The 25067-nt window shown below is 40.5% G+C and overlaps 1 protein-coding gene across 4 annotated transcripts in view; it reads left to right on the top strand.

Annotated features, from left to right (window-relative positions):
- The window catches only part of TTC28 (tetratricopeptide repeat domain 28), a 450602-nt gene that overhangs the window by 99931 nt on the left and 325604 nt on the right, over window positions 1-25067 (top strand). Inside the window, exon 1 of one of the 4 annotated variants that reach the window (XM_075276537.1) lies at window positions 327-1200. The exons of the other annotated variants lie outside the window; for them this stretch is intronic. Within the exon in view, the coding sequence (XP_075132638.1) occupies window positions 1174-1200 (27 nt within the window). The 5' untranslated portion in view covers window positions 327-1173. Of the gene's footprint in view, window positions 1-326; window positions 1201-25067 lie in introns of those variants that run through there. 4 annotated transcript variants of the gene reach the window in all.

A 25067-nucleotide genomic window follows, 5' to 3' on the forward strand; every position in this document is an offset into this window, starting at 1 on the left:
TTTCCTAAAATGCAGTGGTAAAGTGCACTGTGGAAAAATCTTTATGTATCATAATACGTCTAACCCTACATAACATGTCTGGTCAGCAGTAGTAGCAGTCCTATATTGGTACAGTCACATGTAAAGAATTGCTTGCATTTAACATATTTTTATTGTATCCTTTTAGTGTAGCCACATTTACATGGGTAAGAACAATTTATTTGCTTTGTTAAAGCAGACATTTCCTACTGCGGATCTGTATGCTTTTGCACAGTGGGATCACAGGGTAAATGAAAGCAGATATTGTACATAGTAGTGGCTGATCTGACTAGCAGTAAGACCCTGCAGGCTGCTGCAATGTCTTGAACAGAACAGTGCGGGCTCTGCATATACTAGAAGGGAAGGAAGTCATTAGTGTAGAGGAGTACATTTTGTTGCTGTTGCAGGATTTCCTTCCAGCATTTCCCAAGTAAAATTCCGTGTTTTTTGGTGGATTTGTTTTTGTTTCTGTTTTCAATGTATTAAATCGCGTGAATTGTTCACGCAGAACCTTTCCTGAAACATTCTACAAATTGAAGACATCAGCGGAGACAGATTTTCTTTTCCTCTTATGGAACTGTATCCTGGAATGTACTTTTTTTGGGGGAAAGATGCATGGAGACGGCTGGCAACCTTCGCTTGTAACTGCAGAGGACTCAGAGGATAGTGAATTTTAAGGAGAGAAAGCAGAGAGGTATTTGCAACATGACAAAATCAGATCTCTGCTGTGCAGCGTGAGAGTATAGGACACTTACAGATCTTGGATTGCAGATGTGAGCATTTATGACAAAAGAGAATTGACTAAATCTTGGTTTAAAAGAAGCCTTTTCTGGTCCTTTTCTTGCCTTAACACAATGAGGCACAGGATTTTCCATCTCACTCCAAATTCTCCTACTCCAGATAACTGATTGTACTGACGACATTCGTTTTATTTATTATTTTTTTCCAGTTTTTCTTTTCCGTTGGATTTGGTTAAGCTAAACGGGATTCGAGAGCTCTTTTCCTGCACTTTGTTTTTCCTCGTCATTATGTTCCAAAAAGTAAATATGCAACATATTTAAAGGGGCAGGAAGCATGACTATCAGCAGCTGGAAAATTCCCACGTTTACAAGTATCTCTCACATCTCTTGATGCTCAACCTTTTTCCGTACAAATATGATGAAATGGCAGCCCAGGAAGAAGGTAAGTAGACGGATGGTAGAGCCTGTCTTCATCTCTTTTTCCTATGCTTGCAGCGTCACTTTAGTTGTAGATACTTGTCACATATTTATTACAAATTCTATCATTGCAGCACTGAGCCCTGCGGTTAACTTTTGTACATTTATCATTTTGCTGCCTGCATTATACGGGTTGGCAGGGCAATGGAAATCTGTGCTTGTGAAATTTTCAGCGTAATATCAGTGTAATCCATGTAATGCTCGGGGTTGAGAAGGGGCGTCCAACTGCTGTTTCTACAAAAGGGATCTCGCAGTAAGAAGACCTAATCAGGGACGGATTACATGTAATTCTTGCTGGCACCGGATTCTTTCTTCTTACTGTAAATTACAGAAGAGAAAACTTTGAGAGAGACAAAATCAGTATCATTACCCAAAACGGTACCGTCACTTTACAGCAGGGACGAAATCCCCTCTTCCCATGGCCGAACAGGAAATCGTATCTTAACCTGTTATTTGCTCACATATCTCAGCAAGAAAGCGCTGCCTTCTTGAGAACCAACTGTGTCCTCTGTAATGTGTAGAGACCTTTCTTATTGTGCGTTAATCCTCGGGCAAGCCTTACTAAAAGAGAGGCTGTACAGTTCATGTGCCTACTTGTAGATATTGTGGGACTTTAGCGAGACAATTGCGCTTGTGTATACGGATGTGCGTATGGATTTATACAGCTTTATACATTAGGTCAGTACATAGTGACCCAGTGTTGAAGTGTTTGTTAACTCTTTTTAAGGCAAGAGCTGAAGCAGTTAATGTGCCTTTTTCTTGGAGAGTTTCTCCCGGGGCCCACTGGGGGGCGAGCAGCAGATGTAACAATGGAACATATGTTTTCTTAATAGATCTAAAGCAAATAGTAGCATGACTAACACTTTTGGCTTACATACCAGCGCTGGAAAAAAGGTTAAATGTCTGCTTGAAAGATGCTTACTTAGTTAAGCGTATGCCGTGTTATGATAGTTTTACAGAGACTATGTGAGTGATGCAAAACCAATCAGTGGCCCCGCGATTTGTGTCTGCAATGGAAAGATGTAGTATATCCAGGCTGACCACAAATATAGGTTGTAAATGATGAAATAGCCCTTGGCTCGTACTGCTGACTCGAAGTGTATTGCATAGCAGCATTTTGCAATAAAGCCCCGTGACCTCAAGAGGCCTGTTCATTCTGCTCTGGAAAATCTGATAGACCAAAAAAAAAAATTAATTAAAGGCATTTTTTTTAAGGAATAGAAAGTGTTCTCAGTAGTAACATATATCGCCCACTTCTCTGGTAATGAGGGCTTGAAAAAAAAAGACCTAGAAATTCCACTGCTGCAGATCTTTATGGAGAGATAATACAGTATTTAGCTTGTTGCTTCTTTTCATTGCTACACAGTTGTTACGCTTTTGTGTCAGCGTAGAAGATATCATATGGGTTGGCTATAATAGGTCATACGTTATTTCCTTTTGTATCTGATAAATGATATTTTAAATGACATTTACATATTTTCAGTAATGAAATGCAAGCTTGGTTAATTGCCTTATGAATTAGTAATTCCATATGTAATGAATGTCGCACAGTAATATTTTAATCACTATGTATGCTATTATTGCCCTGCAAAGCTGAATTGTATCAAGTTGTAGTAACGGGAGTATTTGCTGTCTAGTCTTATTGAAGTGAAAAAAAAATCTTGTGCATAGACCCTTCTTTCCCTTCTTTCTGGTACTACAATAAATTTAAAGCTTTGAAATAGTATAGTGATATTTTGTGTTGCTTGCCATGTCATGAGTTTGGTTTATAATATAGTGTAAGAAGAATAAAGTGGATTCATCATTAATGAATGTAAAGCAGGGGGGCGACTCACCATCTAATGTGTATGGGGCTTTCCGACTCTCCCACAGCAGGAAATGTCAGGAAGGATAAGGATTGGGCTATTGGATATCAACTGCCCAATCCTTTTGTTCTCTGAGATATAAGCTACCACCATGCACTACTCAACCAAGCCGAGGATGCCATTTGTATGAGGAAATGGCAAAGATAGCTTTTGGATGCATTCAACTGACAGCTATTCGAAATGTATGGCCAACTTTAGTATGTACTATTCTGAATGGGTTTTCACCCAGTTCAAGAGATCAGAATCTTTCCCAACGTTATATGCAAATGCCTAACTTCTTGTTAGTTGTGCTGTATATAAGCTATATCAGTGGAGGTTTGATAGATTTGTGGGATTGTGCACCACTGTTCTGTCAGTGCCATAGACATTCAATTAAGTAGTAAAGTCCATCCTAACTCCTCTTAGCCATAGCTTGTGTTTGACAGGAATAGATGATCAGTGGTCTTTAGCAGCAGGACCACTACCAATCTAGCATTTATCAACTCTGCAAAAGATATAAGATAACTGCTTCTGATCAGAGTAACCCTTTAAAGTGCTTGTAATATTACGGACACTTATTCTCTATCCACAGGGCAGGGAATAGGTGTCTGACTGCTGGGGTCCCAAATATCAGATCCCCCAGTGATCAGGAGGACAGGAGACTGAAAGTCCCGATAAAATCTCCTGGTGAATGAATGCCAGTGCGCTTGCATGACCAGCACTCAATTCACTTTGATGGACTGTGGGTGTTGCTGGATTACAGTCCAGGCAGGCCCATAGAAGTGAATGGAGCGTCAGTCATGCATACGCACTAGCGATCCATTCACAAGGAGGTTTTAGGGGGACCTTTGGCCCTCCGTCTTAATCATTAGGAAACACTTTGGAAAATCAGAAACTTATCCCCTGTCCTGTGGATAGGGGATAAGTGTTTATATAGGCACAGCTACTTTAAGGCTGAAACCACATATTACAGAAAAGATGTGGGTTTTTTTTATTGCAGATTTGGCTGTGGGGCTCAGAGTGGATTTTGCAGAAGGGAGAACTATAAGGATATGTTCACACTGAGGAAAAGGTTGGGGAAACCTTTTCTGCCTTGTGAACATTCCACGCGGCTAGCCACGACGGGATGCAGATGCAACTTCGGCATTACGTCATGACATACCGCTCTGGATTAGGCCCAAATGAATGGGCATAAACAGGAGCATGTCTGAAGCTGCGGATGCTATGGCTGATTCAGCCATGGAATCCACGGCAAGATCAGTCATCTCACTTCTTTTTTTCACTACTTACTAGTGGAAAAAAAGTGAACGGCTCCCATTGAAGTCAATGGGAACCATTTTTTCAGGCGGATTCCACGTCAAAATCTGCTTGCAAAAAACTCTGTTTGAACATACCCTAAGTACCTCCTTTATATTTCCCATTCCTTTAGAAAATATTCTTAATGTTGGATTATAAAAGTACAGCAAAATCTGCAGAAAAAATTCTGCTTTTCAACAATATGTGGCCTCAGTCAGTTTACTACCTGTGTTTTTCACAGCTAGCACACTGACCCATACATTTCTATAGCCCCATACACACGACCGCAGTGCACAGGTGGCACATGAATGACATCCCCGTGCCACCCTCGCCGTTCTATCACGGTTTACCATAGTTTTAGCCGAATTGTTACTACATATACTCATCCTCATATAGATAGATATCTCATTTTTCATAAGTTTTTTTTCAGGTGAATTACATGGCTTGGTAGTCTCTTGCACTTTATTCTCTGCAGAAACTATTATGATATCCAACTTTTTCAATTAGTTTTGCAAACATGAATTATTCTCCTAACTAAAACCTATATGTGCAGACTTCACATGTTTATCTGTCTGTCTTTCTAGTGCAGCGGTGTGCCAGACATAAATGCATACATATTCATGACACCGAGTCAAGGTATAATAATCTGAGCTTATGTATCCTCGTGTTTCAAGGAGTCAGATAGAATGAACACTTGTGCATTCTTAAAGCTGATACTGTTTCTGTGCCGAACTGTTTATTGAGACTCCAAACAACTGAGGCTTTGTGTCTGTCTTCACTCTTCGTGTAATGAAGAGGAAGAAGTACTGAATGACATGTACTTAAAAACTATATAATACTCTCAAGACGTGCTTTCTAGAAGGAGAGTATATGTTATAAACTTCTTATTGTCAGTACAAGAAATATATAGCATGCTAGAAGTGGTTATTGTGATGCCTGTAGTTTGTTTGCACAGCCTGGTTCTTTGTTTTATAAAAACTTTTGTGCTTTGCGTATGTGCATAAAGTGAGCAGGCTTTACATTTAGCTCTTACATTCATTCCTATTTACACATGAAGAAGTAAGGGAGATGGTCCAACACTACAGCAAATAAAACACATTTCTTGTGCAATGTTATTGAGATAGCAGAGATACAAGCTTTGCAGGAGGTATGATAGAAAGACTACCCCAGTCCTCCACCTCTATCCAACTCATGCTCAATAAGGTCCAAAAGACCCTTACAATGCTTAAGCTGTTCTTGCACCTGCAGAACTGACATGGTGGAAGATACATCCTTACAAATGAAATTTTAAAAAATAAAAAATAAAAAAATAATTCTAGAACCATTACATTACTATTCAATGAAAGAAATTCTGTTTTGACGTGTTTTTTTTTTATTTTACCTTCATTTAAAAAATACCATTTGTGAGAAAGTTCCCGCATAAAGATTTCTATGTTCTGGTCCTTCAGTTTGTCCTTCAGTTAAACCTTAAGATGAATGCCAGACCATAGAAAGTTTATGGCTGTCCTTTGGTAGTCTATCATAACAAAAGACTCTCACCTCTAAGATGTTAGGAAAATTTTAACTTTGCAGTTTTTTAAAATTATTTATACTTACAAAACGGTAAAATTTTTAATTAGCTACACAGCCAGGGGAAAAACAATCTATTACAATGCTTTCTTCCCATCCGGCTGCCTGGATTGTCGGAAGCACAGGATTACATAGAGTGAGGTGCTGTCGATCATCTGTATAAGGCTGAGGCCCCTCGTAGCAGGTCACAGCAAAAAAGTGCTGCAGGAAAAACTGCAGCAGCAGTGCATCACGGTTTTTCCTGCAGCGCTTTTCACAAAGTCCAGAGAGTTTTCCTTTGCGGACTTTCCGCTTCAATTAAACCTATAAGGAAACTGCCGGGATTTCCATTGATGTAATTGACATGCTGCAATTTCCAAAACTGCAATGGCTTTGGAAATCGCAGCATGTCCACAGCGTGTACTTTTTCACAAGGTGTGGCTGGGATTCCCTATAATTTTCTCACAGTGTTTCCACATTGTGTATATTTTTCAATAGAATCCCATCCACATTGCAAGGATTTTAAGACGCCACGTTTTTTTCTGCAACCTTTCCATTGAGGCAAAATTGTGGCGTTTACGCCATGTTGGGCTCCAGCATCAACAATGAAATCAAACAACTAGCAAGTTGCCTAGAATTTCCCTGACTATTAGACTCAGTGGGCTTGTTTTCTCACTTACTTCCGGATATATAAAGCCAAAAGGAAAAGTATGGAAATACATCTATGGTTGTGCACTATGCATTATGATGGCAACGCTCAAGAGTAATGACTAAAGCATCAGATATAAGCTTGTTCTCTTAGCACAAAAGCACACAACCCAAGTTATAAAGGCACTAACCCCTAAATTAATGTTTACATACATTACATATGTGCAAATTGATAGTACAACATAAGTTAAAGGGGGTTGGTATCATGCATAAAGATAAACCCTGTCCATATGTCCTGAACATTGTATAGCTGGGCCCCCTCTAACCTCCAGAACAGGGAGCTGTTCTGTATGCGCTCTTTTATTCTGGCAGACTCAAGGCGCCCTGGAAGTTGCATAATTGGCCATATTAACAAAAAGGCCACCGTGCAATACCACAAATATAGAATTTACTGCGATGGAACTGATTGATACCTGTGTCTTCCCACTACAACAGCAATTTGGCAGGGTTCCGAGAGCAGGAGATAAGACAATTAACTATACTTCCTGGAGGCCACCTTCTGAAAGGAGTTACCTCTCATTGCTCCTTTAGGCTGGGGACCTATGCAGTGTAAACGCTGTGGTTTGGACACGGCAGAAACGCCGTGGAAAAAACTGCAGCAGTTTACAGTCCCTGCAAAGTGGATGGAGTTCTAGTGAATCTCATCCACACACTGTGGAAACATACGCAAAGCAGACATGCTGTGATTTCCAAAACCTCTGTGGATTTTATGTGAAAACGCATAATAATTTTTCCCGCAGCGCTTTTTTGCTGTGGCCTCCTATGTGAGGCCTTCGGAATATTTGTATAGCCCAATAATACTGCTGATAATCTAAAAATATACAATTCTGCCAACGCAAGACTCCAGTCCTATGCATGAGAACCAGTGTCATAAGGTTAAGTGACATGATTTCACTTGGAAGTGGTGGGCAATTAGTGTGTGCTGCAAGAATGGTACAGTGACTGTGATATGCAAAAAATAAGCTAGTTATACCTTTATGCCTTTCAGTATGGGACTGTGTGTTACCTAAACATTGTACCCCCTTAGTTAGTGGTATAGCTTACCATTAGTCATCTGGACCCCTCCTCCTGGGTGGGTGACAGGCTTATTGGTGCTGGTGAACCCAAAAGAGAAATAATGTGTGGGAAAATTCATAAAAATATAGAAAATATTTTATAAGTACTAATATAAAATAGTCAATAACAATGAATAATACAATAATAATGGTGAAAATACAACACAAGCTTACAAAGTGACTACGCTACTGCAACCTACACTCACAAAGAGCTCTGCATGAGCTGATCACAACTATCAAATACGAATGATGACCAAAGTATAAAGTGCCAATGTATGTATGAACTTAGTATCCATATACATAATAAAGTGACCAGAGTCATGGATATATAAAATGACTGATGGATAAAGTCAACAACAGAACAAGTGTTCATACACTATATGCATACCTGTTGTCATAATGTCCAGATAACAGGGGAAACGCAGACTCGCAGAGAAACCCAAAGTGAGGGATATATACATGCAACCATGACACACATTTCGCCACACCGCTGGCTTCATCAGGAGCTGGTGTTTTACTAAGGTGGTCTAAGTGGGCCTAGGCCAATGCACATTTAGTATCTATAACTCTGCCCTCACTGCCATCATCATTTACCTAATGCCAGCACAATGTCATTACTTGTCAATGTCAAAGATAAATACAAAACAACATCATTGGCAGTTTCATTGTAACATGTATACTGTAAAAACTCCTTCTTATATCCCTAATCAGTGATTGCCTTTACTGTATTTGTAATGTAAAACCTTACATTTACTGAATATCTCATGATTCCCATTCTCCTTCTTCAGCTTCAGTTAGTTCTCACCTTCTTATTCGTTATGGTTAAGACCCCATCTATATGTTTCTCCTAGACCTCTAAGTATTCTCAGTGCTTCTTCTATCACTTCCTGGGAGTGAGCACTGGTCCATGCATATTCATCATAGTGAAGTGCCATGTGTCTCTGTTATTGCTGCTGTGGCAGAAAAGGCTTAGGTTACAGCCTATCTACCAAGGACTTTGTGAATTAACTCTTTCAGAGGAGTTTCCTAATTAATTGTTTCCTGTTTCGTGCCTTTGCATGGTTTACAGTAATTAAAGCATTATTTAATAGCTTGCTTTATAAATGTAACACTTTTAATGAGATGTTACATAACTAGGGGATGATAATGCACCCCTATTAACCTGCTAGTAGAATGTGATAATAGGAATTACTAGAAAACTTATAGCAAAGTCTCTGTCAATCATAAAGAAACCTGGATGGTAATCCGTGGTTATGTTGAACCAGTCCGTGCCTTCTTGCAGGTTTTGTAGAACAGATCGACCCTGACAAGCTCCTCCTTTTCTGTCCAGGCTTCTGTACTAATATTGCGATTATGTAATCACTGGGGAGCAATGGTTGACATAGAAACGACAAACCCTGGTTAATCTGCAGTGCTATTAAAAAAGAGAAGGTGCTTAGGGGAAATTCACATACTCCGTACACCTGAGTCCATGGAAATAATGTGATAATCAAGGGTCAGAGCCCAACGCTGCATACTTGCAAATTGAAAAATGAAAAAAAAAAAGAAAGGAAAATCAAGAAAATAGTCATCTCTCCACTGTTGTTGCTTTTTCTGGGGGATTTTTTGTGTGTTTTTTTATTTTTTATTTTCCAGATATCTGATTATGCTCGCTGTCCATTTAATATTTGACAATTATTTATTAATGATACAGATACATTACAGGACATGAAATGTAATTAAATTCCCAGCCAGCCATACACCAATTATTATATTTGATGGAACAATAATCGAGGTTCAGGATACAAAATTGCTTTAAAATTTCTTGTAGGTTGCTTTCAGGCAGCCATGACGCAGGCACATTTATAGATCTTCCATGGTTCTACTGAACCGGATTTAGGATCCAGTGGTGATCTACGGTATGTCAGCGCAGATACAGGAGGTTGGGATACTTCGGCCATAATATAGACAAGTTTCAACCATTATGTTATTTTTACCTTTACATTTATGATGACTTAAATCATAAATTTATGGACAGTTCTTTAATTTACTATCAGATAAATATTACCTTGCGAACAGTCAATAGGTTGTTACCTGAGCATCCTGAAGCCAGTGAGAGACATGAAACCTGTTTGGGTACATTGCTCTAGGATCAGCAACATTCTGTGAATTTTTTTACACCTCTTTGACCATACTTTTGGCATCTGTATTAAGAGCACAATCAGCTCAATGCAAAGAGATCACAATCTTTTATTGATAGCAATTATATTACTCTACATTATCTATGGCCATACCTTCCATGACCCTTAATCTTGTATATCACTCTTGTATATGCCTATCTGAAGCATACTAGACCCAACCATTTACACTATGCTCTGTCATTTCAGCTTACTGCGCTGCAATCTGGAGCCCAAAGATATGCAATGGACATTGCCTGGCAGTCAAATATAGTTTCCATATTCACAGAGCTTGATATGATGATCACAAGTAGCTTTCTAATCTCTATGGTCAGAGGTCAGTGCAGGAAAGAAGAGTTCTGACAGATGATATCTAACACTGGCTTCAGTTTTCCCATCAAGCAGAGCAATGACATATTACTAAATCTGTCAGTGAGTATCTAATGCTGCTGTAAGTACCTAAGACCAGTTTGTTAAAGATGGTGTAAGCTTTACACTTCGCAGGCCACCATTTGGCTGGTCCAGTGTTGGACACAGCATGATGTACTTGATAACATTCATAATGGCCATCACCTTTTCAGTCAGAAATCATGTGTGTACATTCAGTTCTGCAACACGTTCATTATATTAAACAATGGATTTCACCTCTTCAGTGGATAAGGATAAAAGCCCTTGTAAATCCGTCTCACAACTACACAAATATCTGCAGCTTGCAAAATCTTCCACAAGTATATTCAACGCAGTTATTTAACCTACTGTGTACAATTTTTCCTTGCAAATAAAAATATAGGCTCTCCTAAATGGAAAAAAAATGTATACTGTAACTATATGTCTACTCAGTTGCTTACATCTGCTGATGACTTTGCCTCCTTCTTCAAAACTAAAATTGACACCATCAGAGACAGTCTCACCCTACTCCCCCGACAACCCATCCACCCACCTGCTCACTGCTCATCATCCTTGACCTGTTTCTGCAAGATCACTGATGAAAAACTCTCCTCCCTAATCTCCAAATCCCTCCTCACCTCCTGCGCGCTTGACCCGATCCAGTCACATCTCATCCCCAAACTCACTGAAGTCATTACTCAGGCCCTAACCCATCTCTTCAACCTATCTCTAGCCAATGGATCTTTCACCCCAGGTTTCAAACACGCCACAGTCACACCTATACTTAAGAAGCCATCCCTCGACCCGTCCTCTCCAGCCAACTATCGCCCCATCTCACTGCTCCTGTACACCTCAAAACTGTTTGAGCAACATGTCCACTCCGAACTCTCCTCCTGTCTCTCGTCCAACCTGCTCTTTGACAGACTACAGTCAGGCTTTAGACCCCGTCACTCCACTGAAACTGCCCTAACAAAAGTCACTAATGACCTTCTAACGGCCAAAGCCAAACGCCATTACTCTGTCCTCCTCCTCCTTGACCAGGCTCAAGGATTTTCAGTTTAAACTTATTGACACAGAGTCCGTATCAAAAAGTGAATTTTTTTTTTTTTTTTTACAAAACCATTTCTAAAGACTTGGGTGAAAGATTGTCACCCTTATAAATGGCAATACAGATTTTATGTTGAAGACATTACCTCAATTTGCCATTGTAACCATTTGAATTTCTATGAAGAATACATGTGAAATTCATCAACATGCAGCCATAAAATACAGGTGTTCTTTTTTCCAGGTGGTTTGTGGGAGTTGATAGTAAACTAGAACAAAGTCATGTTACAGTACGAAGTGACTACAGTCATACATGGCAGTAAGAAACATTACAAGTACTTGAAAAATGTACTGATCCTTCTGTCAATCTACAGAGAGGACCATACAGTGTGGTCCTATGGAATACACTGCCTCACCATCATACGTTTATCAGATAGGTCCCCTATTATAGAAAAATCTTTCTTCCCCATACTACAAACATTTTCTTTGCATTATTCATGTATATAAATCTAAAGATATATCACAATACCAGCTACCTATTGTCTGAGATGGTTTGGCACATTGTGAAATATCCCAGCCTTTGTTCATTTGAATACAAGCAGAATTTCATTTAGAACAGAATGGCAGCTCTGCACCTGACTATTTACACCAAATAATTGCTTCATGGTTCCCATTGTGTGCCAGCCCATGCTATGCAGTGCATCTCTGCTGCCCCAAAGATTGCTGTTTGCCGAGTCATTTATTGACTTGCCTGTCACAGGAGGAAATGTGTGAGGAGCGTGAGATTTTAATATACTGTAAATGGTTCATTTCAAACTGTGACTCTTTTGTGCTGAGATATAATCAGACTTCAATGTTTTCTCTCAAACACTCTTCAATTGCATTGCCTCTTTTTTTCTGAAATGCCCACAGTGCTGCCTGGGCACATGATAATCGTATTGCGCCATGGTCCTAGTATTGAATATGCGCTATGTTAGATGCGGACAGACAGAAAGCGTTAAGGGTCCTGTTTAGGAGCCAGTTTAATTTGTTCTGGTTTATGACAGTCTCTGGTTTCTCTTTTTTCTATAAAAATAAAAGTAAAAAAAAGAAAAGATCAAAGTGTGACTGGTGATATACAAATTATGTGTGCTGCATTGCTTAAAGGGATTTCATCATAAAAATGAAGAAGAAAAAAAAAGAAATTGCAGTATCTCGGCCAAATGGTTGAATTTTTACTGTCCCATTTCCACACCAGCCAACAGTCTGGATTTTGCTGGAACAGTCCTGGGATTTCAGTGAATACAGGGTCATTTTGGTTGAAACAGTTTGTATTTAGGACTTAAGTTGCTTGTTGGTATAGTTAGCATACATGTTTGCTGGTACACCCTGGTTGTCACCCTGGTTCAATTCCCAGACATATATCATTGATATATAGCCCATAAAATCAGAATGAGGCCTGGACCCCACATATTGTATATGCCACTTTACAGTGACTGCTAGGTGGATGGGGTACTGGCTAATCCCATTCACATTTTTCACAAAAACATCTGCAGTGGACATGTTGCGATTTCCAAAACCGTTGCATTTTTGTAAATCGCAGCATGTCATTTATATCTACGGAAATGCTTGCGGTTTCCCCATAGGTATAGTTGAAGCAGAAAGTCTGCAGAGGAAAAATCTGCAGAATTTCTGTGAAAAATGATGCGGAAAAAACTTGATTGCGATTTGCTGTGTTTTTTCCCACAGCAATTTTTGGCTGCAGCTCGCTACGTGGAGTCTTAGGGTGCATTCAGACTACGTAACGCCGGGCGTGTATGAGAGCCGTACACGCCGGCATTACGGCAGACTGCCGAACACTTCCCATTCACTTCAATGGGAGCGCTCGTAACAGCGGCGTTTACGAGCGCTCCCATTGAAGTGAATGGGAAGTGTTCGGCAGTCTGCCGTAATGCCGGCGTGTACGGCTCTCATACACGCCCGGCGTTACGTAGTCTGAATGCACCCTTAGCCTGAAAAAGTAAATGATGCAGTATTTTACAAGGGTTCCTAAACTACGGTTCATGGACACATTTCAGAAGGGTGTGGAGTTTAGAAACATTTTAATTTTTTTCCCCCAATTTTCTTCACTTAGGGCGGTTACAGATGACCATTCTCCAACCGGCCTGCCGTGAAATAAAAGCACGGACTGCACAAGGGATACACAGGGATGTTCCCTCTATGCTGCCCATGCACGGGCCGTGCTTCCGCTGCTCCTTTCATTAAAGGAATAGAAGCCATGGTAGCACAGGTCGCAAAAAAGGACAGGAGTAGGACCTGTCCTATCTTCTTTTTTTTTTCTTTCTTTTTTTTTTTAATGTAGATTGTGAGCCCCACATAGAGCTCACAATGTATATTTTTTCCCTATCAGTATGTCTTTGGAATATGGGGATGGAAATCCATGCAAACACGGGGAGTACATACAAACTCCTTGCAGATGTTTTTTTGCCCTTGGCGGGATTTGAACACTAGGACTCCAGCGCTGCAGTGCTAACCACTGAGCCACCGTGTGGCCCCTAGGACCAGTCCTATCTGATGCAGCCTGGACTGTCAGCTTGCACAAGGGACCATGAAAATTACGGTCGTGTGCACGGTCCCATAGAAAAGAATGGGTCATTGTGCTATCCGTGAAATACACGGATAGCACACTGACCGACATCATGGTCATCTGCAAGGGACCTAATCAATATTTGTAACAAAACCAAGGTGGTAGTATTGGATCATGTCACCAGTGGAAATATATCTCAGGGCTCGTTCACATCTGCGCCCAGGACTCCATTATGCAGGTTTCCGTTTCCTGCACAAAACAGAGCAGGAGAAGGAAACCTGCAGGCATCTTTCAAACCCATTCATTTGAATGGGTTTGAAAATTGTCCGGCCGTGAGCACTGGTGAGCGTTTTATGCTCTCCGCGGCAAAACCGTTTTTTTTAAACCGGACACAAAGTCGGACATGCAGTACTCTGTGTTCAGTTTTTAAAAAACGGTTTTGCCGCGCAGAGCATAAAACGCTCACCGGTGCTCACGGCCGGACTCGGCATGACAGGTTTCCGTCTTCTGCATGCAGAAGACGGAAACCTGATAACGGAGAGCCGAACGCTGGTGTGAACCCAGCGTCAGCGTGTTGTGTAGATATACTGTACATATCAAGCATACAACACATTAACTTCCATTATACACTTTTCATATCAGCCAGCATATGTTGGGTCTATAGAAGTCGGTGAGCACTTTTGGTAACGTATACACTGAGCGTTCACTGCAAATACAGTGCAAACTTGGTTGAACAAAATTTTCATTGTGGTTGCAAATGTCTTGAAATGTCATTCATACTACTTCAAAATTAAAGAATTATTCTGTATATGGGTATAATTTATATGACAGATATGTATGTTGTCATATTACAGGGTCTTCATACGCGGGAGGGAAGTTGTATATACTGTATATATTCCTATTTGTACACGTAAGAGCTGTATTTGCATTTTAGATCAACCTGAGAATTGGGATTAGTAACTTAATACAAGCTCTAATTGCAAAACATAATTGAATTAGGCTCTGTTCACACCTGCGTTCAGAATCTCCTTTGGGGGGTTCTGTCAAGTTTTCTGTCACTTGTGCAGCATTGCCTGCTGGAAGAATAAAGCAACATACAATGCTACGATTGGCATAAAATGATAACATTTTTGACAAAACCCCAAGCACCCCACTATATGTCACTGGGATATGTTTTTCTTTGTGATGGACCAGTCAGAGCATCATGACTTTTGTAATAAATGGAAGACACAATTATATTGTTAACAGAATGTATCACATTTGATTAGGCAACTTAAGGCTGAGGCCCCACGATGCAGAAACTCAGCTTTTTTGATGCAGATTTTGCTGCATTTTTTTTAAAACCAAAGCCAGGAGTGGATTGAGCAGAAAGGGAGAAGTGTAAGTACTTCCTATATATTTCCCATTCCTTTTGCAGCAATTATTAGCATTGGCTCAATAATACGCAGCAAAATTTGCTTTTCTGAAACGTGTATCCTTAGCTTAAAAAGTTTCTCTACTGAGTCTATTTTGAATTCCTCTCATTTTCATAAGGTTTACTATTGTCTACCAGCCCCCATAGCACTTGTAAGTACCTGGGAAAATAGGAAAAGAGGGACAACCCCAGGGCCAGGTGCTAAGGGCTATGGGTTGGAACCTGCCCATAACCGCTAGCTAGAGCATTTAGAAACCTCCAGAGGAGAAGTCCGAAAAAGGCTCCCTGGGAAATCTCCTAAGGGAGCCTCACACGATGTAACGCTCCGCTCATTTTGTCCATTTTACACGTGTAAAAAACCATGTGTAAAATGTAGCTAGCCATGGAGTTCAATGGCTTTTTTTTTTTTTTAACGCGCGTATTTTTGCGCGCGCAAAAATATGCATGTAAGCCATTGAACTGAATGGCTTTGTAGTAACTCAATGGCTTACTACATTTTACACGTGTATTTTTAGACGTGTAAAATGGACAAAATGAGCGGAGCGTTACATCGTGTGAAGGCACCCTAAAATAAATATTGTTAGATATTCATAAGGTATTACTTTACATCAGTGGTCTTCAACCAGTGGCTCTTACTGTTTCAGAATGCACTAAAATGGTTTACAGGAGGTACTGTCATGGGTGAATAGTATATCTATAACTTCCTGCATGTTCAACCAAGGGATAAAGCCTGATCGGTTTTCTTACTTATTTATTTGCAGGTTTCCCTGAAATGAAAAAACATAAAATCAGGTGGTCAAGAAAGTCTGAATTTTCAGAATTATCCTTTAACATATGCACAGGATAAATTTATTGTGAGATATGCTTTCTAAAGTCCATAACTATACCTAAGTGACCACAACTGGTTAATAATAGCTAACACTTTGTGAGGATTAAAAAGATGACAGGTGTAAGCATGGATTGGGCTCAACGACAGATGTTATTGGAGAAGTGACAGATGCATTGGGCATGGGAGGTTTGACAGTGATAGGGAAGTGTTTTTCTAATACAGTACATGTGAAGCGACAGACAAGTATAAGCTGTATATTTTTACAAATCCTAGATAAGGGATCTATGGACATATGTAGCATATCGAGGATAATGAATTGAGAAATGTTTTTGAGAAAAGGAGCGGGTTTAGTTTTTATATCATGCCAGCATTGTACAGAGCAATATACCACAGACAATAAAAGACCAGAATCAGAGGCGCTCAAGAAGGTCCTTAAGAGTCTAATGGTTGAGAAGAATCTGACATGAATTCATAGGAAGGACTAAAAGTGGCCATAGAGATTGATTTTTTTTTTTTTTTAGTAATTGTACCATACTCTGCAGTTATTAACATCGTACATAAGGAGGTACAGGCCTTTTTTTTTCGGAATCCCTTTCTATGCACCAGGGTGGAAAGCTGATACAAGGAGAGGCAACAACCCTAGCAAATGCCATTGTATGGAGAAGCTGGGCCTGCTACGATCAGCTGATCACTGCGGCAATTTTTACAGCTCATTTATTGTTTTGATGTAGTTGTATATATGGGTCAGTAATAATTTTTTATTGAGAGGCACATTGAACATACTGAGATGTACACTGAATATACTGTGAGGCACCTTGAACATACTAAGAGGTACACCGAACATACTAAGAGGTACAGCGAACATACTGAGAAGCGCCTTGAACATACTAAGAGGCACACTGAACATACTGAGAGGCACATTGAACATACTAAGAGGTACACCAAACATACTGAGAGGCACATTGAACATACTGAGATGTACACTGAATATACTGAGAGACACATTGAACATACTAAGAGGTACACTGAACATACTGAGAGGCACATTGACTCAACAAACAAGCAGGTTTAAGATCACTCATGTTTTTAGGAATAATTAAAATTTCTTTAGAATAACATTTTTGAATAATGTTCCTCCAAAGGTTTTTCAGGTTGGTTTCACACAAAAGTTTGCTTGGCAACTCTATTGCTGGGGCCCCACGTGGCGTAAACGCCGTGCCAAAATCCACAGTTTTTTTACCATCACTGTGGGATTTTAGTGAATCCCATCCACACATTGCAGAAAACTACACACAGCGGAAATGCTGCAATTTACAAAAAACTTTACTTTTTTTGGAAATCGCAGCATGTCAATTATACCTATGGAAACACCGGCGGTTTACCTGTAGGTATAATTGAAGCAGAAAGTCCTCAGAGGAAAACTCTCTGGGCTTTCTGTGAAAAGTGCTGCGGGAAAAACTGAAATGTGTTTTCACTACATTTTTTTCCACAATGCGTTTTAGCTGTGGCCTGCTGTTTTTTCCATAGTGTTTCTTACTTCAAATAACACTGTTAAAAACAAAACAGCCAGATGTTACACATTATTCAATAAGAATTCTTGAATAGCCTTACAAACAATGCATTTTTTTTCATGACATTTTTTGAACATCTTCTGATGGCTTCATTGGCATTTTTTCAAAATGCAGCATGCTTTGAGCCTATCTTTTTACGAGACATTTTCAAATATATTTCAATAAAGGAAAAAGAAAACAGCAGAAAAAAGCCTGAAAAACCATCCACATATTACAGAAAAATAAAATCTGCAGCGGAAAGCTGTGTTTTCAATAATAAGATAAGATAAGATAATCCTTTAATAGTCCTTGTTTTTGAAAATTGCAGTATGTTTATTATATCTGTGGAAATGCTGATATTTTCCTTAGGTATAATAAGGGCAAAAAGTTGGCAGAAGAAAACGCTGAAAAACATAATGAAAAACATGTAGAAAACAAATTAAAATGTGTTTTCGTCATGTTTTTTTTTTCTCTTTTTTTGTTACGTAGGCCCTTAGTCTTAGCCACATAAAGCTCACACAGAGTTTTTTGGACTGGATTTTGATGCGGGAAGCCGCCTCAGAATCCGGACCAAAAAACGCCTCCCGCGGCATTCCGCTCCGGATTAGGCCCAATTGAATGGGCCTAGTTGGGAGGGAATGTCGCGCCGCGGATTTTTTCCGCAAGTGGGATAAAACAGCTAGCGGAAAAAAGGTGAATGGCTCCCATTGAAGTCAATGAGAGGCGTTTTTTGGAACCGGATTTGGAGGCGGATTCCATGTCAAAATCCGGTCCAAAAAACTCTGTGTGAAGTCAGCTTAAAAAAGCTTTGCAGTAGGGGCAACACGGTGGCTCAGTGGTTAGCACTGCAGCCTTGCAGCAATGGAGTCCTGGAATTTGAATCCCTCCAGGAACAACATCTGCAAGGAGTTTGTATATTCCCCCTGTGTTTGCGTGGACTTCCTCCCATTCTACAAAGACATACTAATAGGGGGGAAAAATGTACATTGTGATCCCTTGATGGGGCTCACAGTCTACATTAAAAAAAAAAAAAAAAAAAGCTTTGCAGTAGTGGATAGGCAATATGAAACTTTCAATAGAGAGAGGGAAATCAGCCATTGCCACTTTTCTCTGATAATGGATTACGTACTGTATATCTCCATTGAGAGCTGCCCATATACATTAGAACAGCATTGGCCAATCTCACTGATTTCAGTAGGACAGGTCCACTATCTAATGTGTTTAGGGGTGTCTCGGCTGCATTCGTTTGTTGTGAGGGTAGGTAAGACACATATAAGTGTATAAAGCTAGTTGCACATGACCATCTGTGTGTGCCTGACCTTCATGCTAGGAGCGGGATTGTAAGTAGTATAGTTATCTATGGTGCTATGAGTCTCTACCTCTCAGCAACATACTAACCCGTATTGATAGTTCACATTTGTATAATGTGTATGAAATCTTTAGTGTAAAATGTGCAGCTTTACAATATATCACTCCTTACCCATCTCTGATTTGTAATATGACTTTCTAGTTTAGCCGCATGGAGATATTTACCACATTGGACACACTGTCTTATTGACATACAAATTCATTGGCATGCATGGGGTTTTCCTAATAATGAGATGCAAACCTTGGTAATTACACTTGTGCAGTTTCCCATTAGCCCCAGATAATTACTTATAATTATGATTTTTTTGCCAGAAAATTAATCTGCTTTTTACAGACTTAATTGTTATTGCTAGTGATTGTGATTTCCGTTTATTAGACAAAAGCTCCATCCTCTGATGGTCAGTCTGCTCAGCCTTGACTTTGCAACTTGTACATGGCTACTTTGCATATTAAAAAGCAAGCAGAACAGCTATTTATAAAGCTATTTCATCAAGCCGTATATTTAAGACATTTTGGAATCAGATATGCATCATTGTAGATTTAATTGAGTGAAAAAAATTAAAATGCATATTCGGGTTATTGCCTACATTTGCATTGTAAGAGTAAGAGTGCCAAAATGGCCCATAGTCATTCACTGCATTAACTATAATGTCCCTGTCAAACTTTAAATCACTCATTTCAGTAGAATCACATCCACACTTGGCATCTCCTCTGTTCTTCATTATGCCCTGATGGTCCACTTTTTTCTTGTTAAAAGCCTATCTGTACTATCCCGAATATCCATTCAACCAGTGTAGCACATACCTTTTTCCATGTGGAATGAATGACCAATTTTGGTATGAATATTGTTTCCATATTTCAGAGATGGAACAAATCTAAAGGGGTTGTATGAGATTAGCAAAAATAATTAGCATTTTCCAAGAATAGTCCCACTCTAACCCAGTTTTATCTATTACCATAAAGCATCTGCAATGTACATATTATATAAGTTCATGTGGGAAAAACGTAACATATCCCTCGGATCAGGTATAAAACATTGATTTCATCTGTATACCAGGTTATATAGCTTGCACTAGGTGAAGTAGTGATCTAGCACTGCAATGTAGGTGGATGCTCAGGTCATCATGGTCGCATGAACAATCTAAATACAGTTTTTACAGCAGTCTGCAACCTGCGTATAGGATGTAGAATACAGACTGTCAATAAACTGCCTTTAGTTTGGTCATTCAGCACCAAAGAGAAAGCATTTCATATGGCTTCTGATGTTGTATTGACATAGGCGTACTGTGAGCGCCCTTCTATCATTACATTTCACCAAGGAATGACCTTTACTTTCATTCTTAATGCTGAATCGCAGAGAAGAAAGGCACAGTGAGATGTGATCACAGAAATGAGTTATGCCATTAATTGGCCTGTAACAAAGGCTTAGATACTTCATCTCTCTGAGGCATGGCAGGACCGCGTGAAATGGTTTTCAAACTAGGCCAGATACATTTATGACAGTAAAAGAAATCATTTATTTTCATATACAATATCAAGTCTTAAACTGAAACGTGTCCATAATATAGACCTACAAATGTGTGTGAGCATGCATATATGTATGCCCTGTGTACGTATCAATGTGAAGTATAGTGCAAAGACAGCATTGTGTCATAAGGATTTATTCTGCATTGGCGTACCAAAGACATTATTATGGCATTATCCACATATACTCATTTACTGCCTGTCATGTAACGCATTTATTAAGTTATATATGTGCTCACATGAGCGTCTCTAGTATATGCCCATTGTTTTCTCATTTTCAGTGAGGTGGTAGCCTCTACTGGCCTCTACCCCCCTTAAAATGGACAGTCGCGTCAAGTATGATTGCTCCTGGAAACTAGAATAAGATCCACACTTTGCAGTGGCTTTTCGATCTGGTAAATAGAGGAGGGTTTTTAGTGAAGGAACTCTGCTTGTATATATTAGTCTTTTTATTGTAAGGTCTTGTTTTTTTGAGTAGTCTAATATCTATGTGGCGCCCAACCAACTGTTCTTTTTCTTGGAACAAAGTATATAAGCTCCCTAAGTAGATCCTCTATGTACACCTCTAGGATAAGGAATGCCACAGATGTCTGTGAGATTGGTGTCACTCATGCCTGCCTAATTGTGGCAGTTTGTGCACCAAAGTGGATCCATCAGGTAGAAGTCCTTGGGAATACTAATAGTGGGATTGTTGGTGGTAACAAAGCTAACAATGGTTGGCAGTTTGCTACCTTTTATATGGTGTGGTTATCAGGTCCATTACATCTGCAGATACTGTTGTGCACCAGTGACACTAGGTATGTTTTACGCTACAAATCTGTCTTGAATCAGTGACAGTGCAAAAGAAAAAGTTTTATGTGTTGAACAAGATATATGAGTGGGACACCTATAGCTGCAATAGTAAGTCTGAAAGATGAGCCTCTAAAATGCATTGTTAAAGGGGTATTCCCAAACAAGGGGTGATTTGGGTAAAATTGCTAAGAACCACATCTGTCAGAAGAATAGGGTTTCATGGTCCCTGCTGCATCAGTCTTCGAGACTAATGAAATGCTTGAATGTGACTTTGTTCAAAACTCAGGGTTTAGGACACCCATTCTAGAGGTTACTGTTATTCCCAGTGATGGAGCCCGGACATTTATCATTATTAGTTGTGGTGCAAACCCTATATGGTTGTTCAGCCATTTTATGAGAGCACTGTCAACAAAATCTAGGGGCACAGTAGAATAGGTGCTGAGTGATATCATACATAAGGAAAATGGCACAGAGTCGTTAAGAATACCACATAATGATTCGCAGGTCCTACTCATATCAGTGTAAAGTTAATTTAAAGCAGCCAACTCTTTTGGTAAAATTTACTGTTATTGGCTATAATCACTGGTCACTGTGGTGTAATTACCACCGCAGCGCCCGTAAACTTAAGTGGCCCTGTGGGCCGCTGCTGCTTATTTTTTTAAATACACCGATATCTGTTGGAGTAACCCCAGTCGTTAACGGACCCTTTTTACTTACAGATCCCCATTCCTGTTCAATGCTTACGCTTCCCCTTCTGCTCACCAGAAATGGGATGCACGGGGCACCCGGGAGGGCAGAAGGGGAAGCAGAGGCTGCCATGAGCAGGGATTGTAAGTAAGGCTGCGGGCCCACAACAAGAGTATTATTTGGGCGAATCCTGTGACATTCATCTCACAAGGCCTGCCTGGCATTTCATTTGATTCAACCATGTCGAAACTGAAACTGCTATTACTATACTCTGGCATCTCTTCAGACCCTGGAGTATAAGGAGTGGAGGCCCAGAGGAAGTGACAAACATAAAAACCAGTGTTACCTACCTCTCCAGAGCTCCGCCACAACTTCTTGCTGTCTTGGGCCTCTTTAGTAACATCACAGACCACATATGAGTCAAGCCGGGCTCTTGATACTAACGTGACCCACATCTAGGACGTCATTGAAAAGGACCAGCAGGGGTATAATAATAGTTTGTGGGTGTAGGGACATCTAAGTGACATTATATTGTGTGCAGGGGTATCTATGTGACATTATAATGTGTGGAGTGGCTGTTATGGGTCATCATACTGTGTAGAGAGGCCATGGGATGTTATACAGTCTGGGATATTATATGGTGTGGGGGCCAGGAAAGGAAGCACTATGCTGTGTGGGAGTGGGGGGACCCAAGTGAAAAGTTTGCTATGGGGTCCAGTCTTTTCTAGTCATGCCCCTGACTGGTCAGTATATTTTTAGACCACGTTCAAAATTATTATGGAATGTTTTGCTTAGGGAAATCCTGCTTCAGTTCTGTGCTCTAGTAGTCATATTACATTATTAGGGCCACTTCACACGGCGTAAGCATGCCGTTTATTTAGACACTTATACATGTGTCCGAGCACGGCGCTTCAAAACAGAGCCCATTGATTTCAATGGGAAGCGCGCATACATGCTCGGACACAGGGCCGGCGTCAGCGCACGGCATAGTCGGGCAAGTGCCGGGGCCCACAGAGCCTCTGGGGGCCCCCCGGCACTTGCCTGTCACGATTTCAGCTCATTGGCATCCGTCCGCCGATGAGCTGGAATACATACGCGATTAAAGCAGGAGCTGTGAGTTCAGCTCCTACTTTAAAGCTCTGGCCCAGCTTGCGTGTGTAGGCGCGATGACGTCATCACGCTTACACACGCAAGCCGGGCCGCAGCTAAGCAGGAGCTGAACTCACAGCTCCTGCTTTAATCGCGTATGTGACTGGAGAGAGGAGCGTCGGGGGATCGATGGAAGGTGAGTGTGTTTGTTTTGTATTAAATATAAAGGTGGAACATAATGAAGGGGGCCCATGAAACTGGGGGGCAAATGAAGGGGAGGGGGGGAACGGCATGACACTGGAGAACATGAAGGTGGTGGGGAGAGAACGGCATGAAACTGGGGACAAAGATGGAGGGGGCCCAATGAAACTGGGGGGCAAATGAAGGGGAGGGGGGAACGGCATGACACTGGGGCAGATGAAGGGGGTGGGGAGAGAACAGCATGACACTGGGGCAGAGACGGGGGACATGAAACTGTGGGCAGATGAAGGGGGAGAACGTGATGAAACTGGGGACAGAGATGGAGGGGGGACATGAAACTGGGGGCAAAGGAAGGGTGTATATGAAACTGGGGGAGAGATGGAGGGGGGCATATAATTTACGGGTGACTGTAGGAGGATTGTACTGTGTGGGAGCACATGATAAATGAATGAGAGTGGGTGGAATCATCAAAAGTGGGTGGAGCCAAATTTGCCGCGGCGCGCAGAGCGCAGAGCTCCTCTTTCTTCTCTTTAAAAATTGGGAGGTATGGCGTTGGTGACGCCACACTCCTGCATGACGTCACTCGCTTCATCTGCGACGCACAGTGTCTCGACTCCCCCGCCTCCTTTAAAAGGGGGCCCACTGAGGCTCTGTCGCCCAAGGGCCCATAAAAACCTGGAGCCGGCCCTGCTCGGACACATGTATACGTGTCTAAATGAGCGGCGCCCTTACCCTGTGTGAAGGGGCCCTTAAATGGTTACTTGTATGCAAAGAGTCCATAAAGACTGTGCACAAGCCTACTTGCACCATTAAAAAGGAAAAAGCATAGATTACATTTTGACTTCTAATCCCAAATGTAGTATTGAGGTGTAGGAATTTTTTAGCCGAAGGGAACACGTCTCTATATTTTCCATCAAGTCTCTTTGGCCTGGAGGCCATTATGAGTAAGCATACTATTATACTAGACAGAATAATATAATGTAAGATTACATCAGCACAAGAAAGCCAGGCTCCTTCCATCTAATTGTGCCGCTTTCATACCTACATTATATATTGAAATATATTTTTTTTGCCTTGATGTTGCTTTGACACTTCCCTCCAGGGCAATGGGATGTGATTGAGAGAGAAGCCTACAAATTTCATGTAATTCAGTGTTCACATGAGAAATAACTGCTTTGTCTCCCAGATGTTTTGACATTAGGGTAATTTATTATAAAACTGCCTGCATTTTTAGAAAAGGTAATCTGTGCCCTCTGCATGTGCGGAGAATGAATATAACAATGCTAGGTGATGTGCATGTTTTCTACCATTGATTTCAAGATGTTTAATGACAAATAGGATTATTCTCAATGTATGGCCTCCCTTTGTATGTGTCTGCATTCATTTTAAATGAGCTGTTTTATTTCACTTGAATAACTCCATCACGTAGCTTTTAGTAAAGCTCTGTATCCATCATTCTTTCTCTTTATTGAGTTCATTTGCAAATATTTTTATTTCGATATCATTAAAGGTGTTATACATGTGAGCAGTATATGATTAACAAGTCAGATTTCATAAATAGGCTTGGGAAATATAAATCAAATGTAACATTTGGCAGAAGTATTATTTAGCGCTAGTTAGCTAGTGACAATCGTTAATGTACCAAAATGTTGCCACAAAATGAGAGGAGTCCTAAAATGCAATTTCTTTAAAGGGTTTGAATGATGGAAAACAAAAAACAAAACATATTCTCCAGTATGGGAGGCTGGCGTGCATGGTAAAACCTTCAAATACA

Source organism: Leptodactylus fuscus, chromosome 1 (genome assembly GCF_031893055.1).
Source record: "Leptodactylus fuscus isolate aLepFus1 chromosome 1, aLepFus1.hap2, whole genome shotgun sequence".
Lineage (NCBI taxonomy): Eukaryota > Metazoa > Chordata > Amphibia > Anura > Leptodactylidae > Leptodactylus > Leptodactylus fuscus.